The 11,858-nt window shown below is 36.9% G+C and overlaps 1 protein-coding gene across 1 annotated transcript; it reads right to left on the reverse strand.

The window, feature by feature from the left end:
• Positions 1-528: 528 nt before the first annotated feature.
• Positions 529-10,352, reverse strand: ALDH22A1 (aldehyde dehydrogenase 22A1). The gene is made up of 14 exons (XM_010269673.3): positions 9,945-10,352; positions 9,803-9,846; positions 9,252-9,353; positions 8,492-8,619; positions 7,040-7,162; positions 6,247-6,400; positions 4,416-4,519; positions 4,242-4,320; positions 2,956-3,051; positions 2,667-2,804; positions 1,650-1,865; positions 1,380-1,571; positions 941-1,084; positions 529-855 (listed from the first exon to the last, which is right to left on the reverse strand). Exons 1-14 carry the CDS (start codon positions 10,054-10,056, stop codon positions 700-702), a joined length of 1,788 nt encoding a protein of 595 aa, XP_010267975.1. The 5' UTR covers positions 10,057-10,352; the 3' UTR covers positions 529-699.
• Between the last annotated feature and the right edge of the window lie 1,506 nt (positions 10,353-11,858).

The following is an 11,858-nucleotide window of genomic DNA, read 5'->3' on the forward strand; positions in this document are numbered from 1 at the left end:
TAATTGAAAGGGTTAAAAAAATCTTGTTTCTTTGAAAAGAAATACAAGTTAAAACACTACACCAATAATTAAGGGGTTGTTCTAGAAGAGCTGAGGTGGCTGACCTGAATGACTTATTTCTGTCTTTTAGTGAGCATACATTATTGTGTAATCCCTGGATCAAATATCCTTAAGGCCTGAAGGGAGCCCTGAACGCTATTAACTCATTTTTCCAATCAAAGAATGACAGCTCTCTAGAGTCTAGACTGTATAGTGGCTTTGGCCAGTGTCACGTGTGAACGTGTTAAGCACAGACATAAAGGCCAATGTAGACAAGTCTAGACAACTCATTTGCTGATTGGAGAAACAGCAATGTTAGCAACGAAACATTAACAACGCTGGTCTGGAAAATAATGCATCCTTTTGTTACAATTCTACCACGTGACAACATATTATCTCATAATTAAGATAATAGAAGCCACACAGGAGAATGTCACGGGTCTAAAGTAAATGTGAACACATAAACCTTGGGCTTCTCCAATGTATAGATTTTGGACCCGGAAACAACCCCTGCTTACTTTGCACAAGTACAAAACCAATGTGATAATTGGAATGGCAGTGAGACAGAGGATCTAAATGCCCCAAGTTGTTGAAACTAAATCAGCAGAGACAAGTTTAACAGTGATCTCTCATTAATTAGCCAAGCTTAGAGTATGACACTCACTGATTTCTTCTCACATTACTAGTAGAAGAATTCTGCTCTGATAGGATCTTTAAGACATTGACTAATGCTCGTAGCCGGTCCCACACATTCAAGCCATAAAGTGCTTCTACAAGTGACTCCTGAAACTCAAAGCAATTTTCTGCAACAGGATACTGCAACCAGAAGAATAAAAAAGGTAAATTAGTACATATTAAAAAAGAAATTATATATGGTAGAATGAAGTTTTCTGCATCAAACCTGAATTGGCTTTGGTATCTTGGTTTTGATGTAAGGCCACCATCTGTCTTCAACAACTGATTTTACAAGACAGCAAGCTCGCAGTCCTTCTACACCAGCAAATCTTCCAAATCCACTATCTTTGACACCACCAAATGGCAGTGACTGAAAACAAGAAGACGTCAAAGATTCAATGAAGTTAACAAAAAAAACATATAGTCAAATGACAAGCCATCTTTCACATGTCTAAACATAATCTAGAATCCACCTTGCAGCCTAAGCTGGGACAGGTGCAGATAAACCAAAGGATGGGAGAATGGTTTGGCAACTGAATATATGATGCAGCCAACTTTTTCAGGTAGCTCCATTTAAAGTTGGAAAGGTTTCATTGTTGGATGGTTCACAAAAATCAAATCTCTAATTCAATATCAAAAGTATAGGAATGGAAGACAAAGATTACCTGGCACATGTAAGTTGATGCAAAGTCATTGATTGCAGCAACTCCACAGTGTATTTGGGAGGCAATTTCTTTTGCACGGCGCTGGCTGCCAGAAAAAACAGCACAACCAAGTCCATATCTTGTGTCATTCGCAAGCTTAATAGCCTCTTCATCAGAACTGAATTTCATTATTGGCATGATTGGTCCGAAAGCCTGTAAGTTGCTCAAGATTAATTTGCTTAGCACTTTTCCAAAGAATCAGTTAGAAGTACAAATAAGGGGTACAGCTACCTCTTCCTGCATCAATTTCATAGTGTGGTTAACATTTACAATTACAGTAGGTGGAAAGAATTGATCAACTGCATCTTCACCCAAATTGCCGAAACTTCCTCGACCAACAATTTCTGCCCCTTTGTCTAAGGCATCATTCACAAGGCTTTGAAGCCTTTCAGCATGCTCTTGGAGACATATTGCACCCATGTCATACTTTCCCGCCAGTGGAGGGCCCTAGGCAAAATTTTCAGTTAAAAAAATTCCATCATTTTATGAAAAGTTAATAAAATTCTATCAGTAGGCCAATAAGCAGATGAAAGGGAGCTTTCCTGTGTAGCTGCAATTTAAGATTTTGATGTACAGCTGATAAGAGTGGTATAGTGTACTTATGTTGAATGAGAACAGGATAAACAGCTTTCTACCTTATTTTTTAGATAAAGACAATGGAATAAAGACATACATGGCAATATTTGGTAATGCTGGACTAAAATTTTCACTTTTCCCAGACATCTGTCTCCTTTGATTCCAATATAAGATATAACAAGAACTATCCTAAATCCTAAACACCCTACATATCAAGTCATAGCTCTCATCCTATTTCAGAAAGAAATAGATTGCCATATGATCTTTAAGATAAGATACAAGGAACACATCCCTCTTAAGTTGCATATGCATTTACTTGTTATTCTTATTACTTTTTAAATCATGAAAAACGGATAAGGAATTTAGACTTATAAATCTTGGGCTGACATGCATGAAAATGCGGGTTCAAGTCTGAGGGCAGCGACTTTGTGCAAAAAAGAATGCCAAAGGTTAGGACTGTACCCAGTCTGCCCTTCCCAAGACCCCAGATAACTGGGGCAACATTGGGTAATGACTTTTTTAAGTCCTTGGCACTGGTATTACCACACAAAGGAAACAGAAAATGTCAAGAATAGGCACATTTTCATATTACAAGCAAACAGAAACCCAGGCAGAAAAATGCAACTTTAATAGAATAACTGGAATAAAATGTGTTGGAAGCAATATACTTACAACACAAACAGATTTTACAATTTTGACCACTTGAGCAACAAATGAAGAATAAACATCCCTATGAACATAAAATCTCTCAGCACCAGCGCAGTTTTGTCCACTTGATTGAAGGACAGCCCTTACAGCAATTTGTGCCACCTATATGGTGAAACATACAATATCACATACACAATGAGGAGCATTCAGGCAAGAGATATGTTGAATTTCAAATCTTAAAAGACTTCCAAAAACCAATCCAATAAAAATATCCTATCAGACCAATAAGACAAATGATAGAAGATCTGCGTACATGAGGTACATCTACATCTTCACAAACAATAAATGCATCTTTACCACCAAGTTCAAGGGTAACTGGTGTCAGATTGTTGGCAGCATTTTTCATGATCTGCAATTAAATCATGGCAACCAATCAGCAATGCATGTAGTGAACAGTTAAATTCTTCGGTAGTACTTTGGTGACTATGTTCAGAAGAGCAACTACCAATTGAAAACTCCTATCATGAAAGTTCAAAAATAGAGAGATGCTAGTAAACCAGTTTATGTAACTTTTCATCTTATTCTCACTGTAGACAAGGTGGGATCCATGAAAAGACATGTCCTACTTTGCTTTCTATAGTGTCTTCTCGTGGATCTCACCATGTATGGACTATGGAGAACAAAGTATACAACAGTTGTGCAAGATCATTAACTAGCACTCCTCTCAAAGATAATTTTCATAATACAGGTACATTTTTTATAAGAGCACTGATGTGCAAACCAGCATTAAGTGTTTGCATGAACATTTTAAGCATAGCCAAGGTTCCCGAAGGCAATAATCTAATGCAGGACATGTTCATGAATCATGAACTGTCCCTAAACAAGGCTCATGCATATAAGAGAATCGCCCCCTTTCATTTATCAAAAAAGAGAATCGACCCTTTTATAAATTACAAATCAAACCATGCATTCATGAACGTATCACATGGCTTCAAGAAGACTCAAGGAAAATATATTGAATGTGTGCTTGCTTTTAACTTAGCTCACAAGTCCAGCTAGGATTAACATAAGTAACCTTAACTGGTGCAACAAAATATAAAAAACCTAACTTCATATCTACGTTTAACATGACATATCTATGTTTAACATATTTCTGTATTATATTTGAGAAACACACACACACACACACACACACACACACACACACACACACACACATATATATATATATATATATAAACATATCATATCTGTGTTTAACATATTCCAGCCCATATAGACATATCATTGTTTGACATATTTCTGTAATATTTGTCAGGAAAGGTGTATTAATGAGTCTATGCAATCACATGGTTTAGGTTAATATCATCTTTAGGCTTCCCATTACTCCTAACACCTTAGCATTTTAAGACACTAATTACCATGGCCTGGAATACCACTGGACAATTTCTTTAGGGAGAGTAGCAGCAAAATCAGATACTAATTGTGGACAGAATGATCTTTTTGCAGTGGAGTGGACTGACTAATAGTTAGCTTCCTTCTCAGAAAATAGAGGACAAACAGAAAGTATCTCTGATATTGACAAATGGAAGAGCATACCATTTTACCAACTCCAGGCGATCCAACAAAAATTATTTTGTCAACTGAAGAAACTAGGGCTTCTCCTGTTTCAGCAAATCTGGCAAGAAAAAAGTTCAACTAGTATCAAAACATTGCAAACTGCCAAGTTATCTAACCAGTAAAAAATACATATATTAACCCACAAACATATACCCTGTTATTACATGGACCAGATTTTCAGGAGCTCCAACAGCAGCAAGAGCTGCTTGAATGATTCGGAAATAGAAACAACCAGACCAACTTGCATGCTCTGAGACCTAAATTACAAAAGATAGGGTTTCCATCAAAGAATCTTGTACATTTCAATTGGCATCAATATATGAAGAAAATTGTCTAAAGCGCCCTTATGCACTTGGTGAACTGTGGCTACTCTGCGGTCTGTACCAATAATATTGTTTAGAAACTTGATTAGAAAGCAATCAGACATTGACATCTTTTTGGATTCTCATTTCAAAGAAGAGATAAGATGATTAGAATGAAAACGGTGTTGTATGCCTATCCAGAAACATTCATACATCTAGGGGTGTTCAAATTCGGTTGATAAACCGAAAACCGAACCGAACCAAACCGAATAAGCAAGTTAGGTTCGGTTATTCGGATATCGGTTCGGTTCGGTTCGATTTTTGTTTAAAAAACGGTTTTCGGTTTTGGCTCAGTTTGGTTGAGATTTTCAACCTAACCAAACCGAAAACCGAATTAGTATTTATTTAATGAAGTATATTAAATATTTAATGTGATCTATTTAATACTTTATGCTAATTAATTATTATATTTCCCAATGACCAATTTGGCAATTTCCCATTGGGCTTTAATTGTTTGTGAATAACTTTTAATTAATAATTGTTAATTAAAACCTAGACTAATCATTAATTGTTCATTAATTATTAATTGTTCTTGAAAAATGCCAATTCGCCAATTCCCATTGGCATAGGGCTTTGGGCATAGCTTTTAATTAATAATAGCTAATTAATTAAAACCATTGGGCTTTGGGGCATTCTAACTTTTAATTAATATAATAATAGTCAATTAAGTTAAACTTTGATGGCAGTTCTGTAGGTAATCCAAGCCCCTCTGGAATTGGGGGTGTCCTTAGAGATGGGGGAGGAAATGTCCTGGCCCTTTCCCGATAAGACTGGGGGACACTCTTAGAGCAGAAGTTCTGGCATTCCTACAAGGGCTCAAGCTGGCTAAACAGCTGGATTTTCAGCAGTTGGAAGTGGAGGGAGACTCGAAACTGGTAATAGGTTGGACGCAAACAAACAGCTTAGGCGCCTGGTCCCTTAGACAACCTGTAAGGGAGATTATGCAACTAACAAGGGAACTTGAAGTCAGGTTTAAATGGACTAGGAGATCAGCCAATGCAATGGCTGATACTTTAGCAAAGCAAGGAGTTAGTAGGCAGAACCTTTTTTGGGCCTGTTTGTAATTTGACGAGGGGTCACCTTGTTTTTTGAAGGTGACAGTTGTACTAAGTTTCTTAAAGAATTAATGAAAGTTACTGTTTCCAATAATAAATAAATAAATTATTTATTAGTTGACAGTTGTACTAAGTTTCTTGGAGGTGCCATTTATGTGGAATTAGGGCCCAACAGAACCAAAAACCAAATCAAACCGAACTGAATTTGGTTAGGGTCAGTTCGGTTCTGAACTCTAGTTTAGTTCGGTTCAGTTGGAGAAAATGGTCAAGCCGAATAGTCAGTTAGGTCCTCAGTTCTAACCGAACCAAACCAAACCGACCGATTGTACACCCCTACATACATCAGGACTCAAACAGCCAAACTCCACATAAGCATGGAAGATATCATATGCAGAATAATAGAATACCCAAAAAACACTGATGTCCACAAAAAAGGTGCAAAATCATATATGTAGCACTTGCAGAAAGGGTGTTTATAGTATAAGTAAAACAACAAAATAAGAATCTGGAAATCATGGCATAAAGCATGGATAGAAAATAAGTAAAACAGAGAACACAAATTCAGACCTTTATCACAACCCCATTTCCAGAAAAGACTGCTGCCAGCATTGGATTAAAGATATTGTGGAATGGATAATTCCATGAAACAATGGCACCAATCACCCCAAGAGGGTGGAATTCCACTTTGGATCTTTTGTGTAGCATTGACCTTCCAAAAGACCTGAAATTCACAAAAGAATAACATCTAATTTATGTTGTATGTATTTAGATGTATACATTCTAAACAAGTAATAATTAAGATGGTAGTGGTACTAATACTGAACAGTTAAGAGTTATAGAATCCTTTTTTTATTAGTAACCATAAAGCTTTATTATTGATAAAAAAAAACCATAAAGCTTTATTGGATCTTTTCAGAAAAAAAAAATTGTAGTATATACAATATGTCATACCAGTGTATCAAAATGTTAGAAACTCATATATACCATATAAGGTTCATGTATAATACGATTTTTATATATAATTCTGCTCTTTTAAGTTTTTTACATGTATCTCTCATCAACAAATTAAATGCAAAGGTTAAGGAAGTCACAATACTAAGACTGATTCCTTTTTTTTAAATTAATACTAAGATTGATTCTTTGGAATTTCATCACTACAAAATTTGTTTTATTGATCAACCATTGAAGAGTTGGACTAAAACAAAGTCAAAAAGCAATTATTCTCATATAAAACAAAGTTAATAGGTGAATATTCACCTATTAGGTGAACTGCAGATTGTTCAGTTATACATGCCAAAATCTTAAAGTTGGAATATCAAAAGCCATAACATTTGGGATAAAGAAATGTTCAAATGGGAACCTGTACTCAGGCTTCAGCCACCGCTCACCCTCTGCAAGAAGCCAAGTGATCTTCTCACATGTCGTCATTATTTCACCCAAAGAAGCATCTACCATTGTCTTCCCTGTATCTCGAGAGGAGGTTCTGTTCAGTATAAAACAAAGATTAGGGAAAGTCCTAATGATTAAGAAAGATTTTAGCCTAAGGGAAAAAGTGGCTTATGAGTAATAAAAACCATTTGTGTTAAATTCACACAAAAATGAGCTATTTACAATAAGCTTCTTGTTGAGATTTGGTTACTTGTTGCAGTTTAGAGGTTAATGAAATGACTAGTTTTAGTGGACATACACATTAAGCCATTAATAAGGCTGTAGATTGTTTGAATCAAGAATTTAACAAGTAGTGCTTTTTCTAGTAGCTGGTTTTTGTTTTATTTTATTTTATTTTTTGGCCTTTGAAAAGTGTGTAAATAGCTAGTAGCTGGGTTTTATTACAGTGGCAACTATTTTCAGAAACCATTTATAAGCGCATTACAAAGGATACTATTAATTTGCATAATATTGATGGTTTGTCTACTTATGAAAAAAAAAAATTAACTAAAGTTATTATATCAAAAGCAGTAAATCACTACACTAAAAACTTCCTGACAAACAGCTCATGCATACATCTTGTTGAGGAGACAATAAATAAACATGTAAATATTCTCTTCTGAAAATGACAGAAAGCCGTGAAATTAGATTTCTTTTCATATGGAGTGATAGGCCTCTAGAATTTGCTTCCAGAGCAGCTTTGGGAGGGAGTAGGATATCTTTAAAATAAAGCATGTTTGAATATCAGCTTCCATTTATTTCCTGCAACAGTGTTGAACAAGGTTCTACTTTTACTCCATATAGAGTGCTAAGCCTCTAGAATTTGCTTCCAGAGCAGCTTTGGGAGGGAGTAGGATATCTTTAAAATAAAGCATGTATAAATGTCAGTTTCCATTTATTTTGTGCAACAGTTCTGAACAAGGTTCTACTTATACACCATATTGTAGAACTTTTTTTTTTATCGATACCATATCATAGAAATTAGTAACCAAAAAAGATTCATATGATCAATTTCTTGTCTAAAAGCTACTAGCCGCAGAACTCTCAGAGGCAACCCAAAAAAAAGGAAAAGAAAGAAAGAACAGAATAGTGTACACTCATAAGAAAAAAGAAAAAAGGACAGCAGCTACACAAGCAGCACAAGATTGCAACAGATAATACAACAATGTCAACAGAATTACAAAAAGGATATTTACCCAAGAAGTTGTTACAAATAAAAAACTGATCGAGATAAAGAAAATTTGGATGCCAGAACTGTTTCCATATGGCATAAAAACAAATGAAAACAAACAAACAAATAAACTAGGAGGCTTGATGCATTTCTACTAATATTCCAAGTAGTTGAAGTACATCTTTATCTTATATGCAACATTGTATTCCTTACTCGCATATAAGCTCTTGATGTTCAATAATATATTTCAGAAGTATCCGCAGAAACTGGCGCCTTTGCTTAAAGCTACTCTTTGCCCATATCTTTTGAGCCTTCCTAGCCTGTGTCACATGCTCCTTGACCTGACAATTTTTAATTTATTCATATTCAGGAGATAATTCAGAAAAAAAATGCAGTAGTTATGATAGAGGCTGGCAATAATTTACATATTAGAAAAATTATTTATTACATATAACAGTTCTTTCTTATAAGTGTATGTTCATATAAAACATCTATATAATTATAATATGCTACATAGAAGTTATAGCAGAATTAATGTAAGGATGCCGTCATCAGGCTATTGCATGGGCAAGGCAAGTGTGCTGGTCTATTGCTTTCAGGTTTTGACAGCCTTGGTATGAAACAATATTAGAGTTCAAAGACCAATGTTAAAAAAGAAGATGGAGGTCCGATCAATTTGGAGCCTCAACTTATGAAACCATCTGCCAATTAGTGGATTTAAATATACAGATACATACACGATGTATTAATTCAAAACAAGGTTCGTGTATGGAGAAAAGGAAATTAATATAAATGTAAGAAAATTTGGTTGAGTAAATAGTAATTATGATGTGCAATTTTAGTAATAACAAAAAGGCAAAATTGAGTATTTGAGTTGGTTGCATCTTAAGATATACAATGAAGGAAACGGGTCAGTGCAGTCAAAATATCAAATCGAATTTGTTTCTGAACATGACTGTATATAACCACCTACCTCATCAGGAGTCAAAGCAGGGAAGAATCCCAAGTACTTCATTGTTGCGGGCTCGTAACACTGAACTCTATCCGTCTGAGCTGCCTTCCCCCTCCTCGGTATCTGCAGCAAGATCAGACAGCATAGCAAAAGAATAAGAGTTTTAGCATAAATGAACCTGGGGTTTAACTGATTAATCTACTATTTATCCTGAAAGCTTCTCAAACTCAGTGGCCAAAAATGAATTTTATTGAAATATTCTGAGCCTATGGAGTTCGACAGCATAAATGTTCGCCCAAGAGTTCCTAGCTTCTTCAAATAGATGAAATAAGCATGTAAACATAAATTTAAGCAAATACACTAAATAGAAATACTAGTTAGAGCACATTTCACTCCTTTGTCGTGCTTGTTTTTTCTTACACTATTGGATGCCAATTTAGTAGAAGAAATGCGAATTCGATAAATGCTTTACAAATGAATGATCTGAAATCCAGACAAGGAATCTCGTCCAGCAGAACCCCTCAATTCTCAACAGATCAGTAATAAAAGGAACAGCATTTTGAGAAACTCACATAAATGAAACTGTTCTCCTTGGTCTGACTTCCATCATCCAGCACTGCCATGAATCCGAAGCTTAGTAGTAGACCAGCATAAAACGAAGAAAAAACAACAAAAACACAGAACATAACCGACAGAAGAGGCAAAGATCGATACCATCAGAAGCATCGACGTCAATGGAGGGAACGTTAGGAGGTATGAGCATCAACAAGAATCGACAGATCGCGAAAGCGAAGCCAAGAACGAGCAGAGGCCACCAGAACGCCATTAATGGTTCAGAATAGGAAGCTAAGCAGAAGCCCTAAGAACTATGAAGGATATAAGAGCAAATGCTCCTCCCTCCAACGATGTCTTTCAGTGGCAAATTTATACAGAAGCAAGAAAGAAAGAAAGAAAGAAAGAAAGAAATGGAATCCGAAAAAAGAGAAATCCTCAAGTTCTTGAGATTTGTTTTTGCTTTTTTTTTTTCGTCTTATGTTTTCTTTTGAATGTAATAGTCGGCACTATTTGCATTTGCTTAGAGTCACCCGGGAATCCATGGATCTGATTCCTCTTGAGTATCGTGACGATGGCAGGTTTTGAATGAGGTTGTAAATTAGAGGAACAAACGGGGGCATTTGTTCTAGAACTCGTTCACACAATCACACTTACCACTTCGAGCTGAGAGATTTCTCTCTGTTTATTAATTGAGAGTGGCTGACAAACATCCGTCCATTCATCTAGTGGGACCAGCAGAAACGACACAACTTGATCGTGGATGGACAGACAGAGATTCCTCTTCCTCGTATTCTAATCGGGGCTTTGATTTTTGAACAGAGGATTCGGAATTACGGGGGGAAATTTCTCGCCTTGACGATAGTGCGTGACCTTTTGCTTTTTGGTCCATTGTTGTTATCTTTCCGTCGCAACTCGCATCGCCCCGAATCGTGAATTCGTGATCCTACCTGTAAACTGTGTCATGTTAACGATGCAAGAGACACGTGGCACGACCAACGAGCTGTCAAACCGTTATACTAAAATTCGGGTGCAAACCGGATCCAATGCATTTGGACTGGATTTTCTCTTCGAGCACACTAAAATTTTGACATGTCGATCGGTGCTCAACTGGCAATTACCTGCAACCGGCTGAAGCGTTATGACTAATAAAATATTTTTAAATAAAAAATTGAGGAAGAAAGAGTGCTCGTGGTCCGGTATGAGTTCTACTTCTTTATGCGAGTAATATCATGACAACCATTGCGCCAACCGGTGAATCAATTCTGGCTAACCGGTGAATTAATTCTGGCACGTGCTCGTTGAACAGTATACCTGAAACCTTTTGCACCGTGTCATGAACATTCACCCCCAACCTCTCCACCCGCCCCTTAAAGTTCACAATCCCGACTATCAGTCCTGAGAACAAGAAAACCATCACTAAAACCGTTTGGCCGTCCTCCATCATGTTCATGCCCGTCTCTGCTATGTCATAAGCAATTAGCATCGCTAGCGCGCTACGCAGACTGTGGTCGGTCATGTTTATGCTCAGTTCCTCATTTGGGTATTGATGCATCAGCCGCTTAACTTCACTCAGGATCTGCTCCTGAGCCGAGTACTTATAGAACTGGCATGAAAATGTTATTGTACCATATACCGAGATACCGCTTGGTAGAATTGTTTGGACTGAAGAAGCCTAAGGCCAAGGCACCTCCTGTGAACGCTAAAATCTAGTTATCACTTATCATTTCCCTTGATTTAATCCCATCATTGTCGGTGATTCAAGTTAGCAAAATCGATGACGAAAATGAAATAATAATAGAACAGAGCACCCCTGAACGGTTCTTTTGATATTGAGATCTGATGTGGGTTAGCCTGGCCCAGCCCATCGTGGGCTAGGAGGCCCAACCCACTAACGTCTGACAGCATCAACCACAACAGGGGGGAGCCCTACTGCCTTCGTACGGAGCCAACCACATGACGGTCAGACGTACCCACCAGGGGCTGCCGCCTGACCTCGTACAACTCTCATCCGGTTAATCTTCACCTACCTCCAACACACTCAAGTATAAATAAGAGGTAACTCCCCCTTAAAGG

This window comes from Nelumbo nucifera, chromosome 4 (genome assembly GCF_055504915.1).
Source record: "Nelumbo nucifera cultivar China Antique chromosome 4, China Antique-T2T, whole genome shotgun sequence".
Taxonomy (NCBI): domain Eukaryota; kingdom Viridiplantae; phylum Streptophyta; class Magnoliopsida; order Proteales; family Nelumbonaceae; genus Nelumbo; species Nelumbo nucifera.

Bases quoted from the DNA above. Each gene is read 5' to 3' on its own strand.
- ALDH22A1 (XM_010269673.3), bottom strand. From the start codon at position 10,056: ATGGCGTTCTGGTGGCCTCTGCTCGTTCTTGGCTTCGCTTTCGCGATC. The intron at 6,401-7,039 runs GTTCCCATTTGA...TGTGAATTTCAG, and splicing joins TGGCTGAAGCCTGAGTACAG to GTCTTTTGGAAGGTCAATGC. The intron at 2,805-2,955 runs GTACGCAGATCT...TTCACCATATAG, and splicing joins AAGATGTAGATGTACCTCAT to GTGGCACAAATTGCTGTAAG.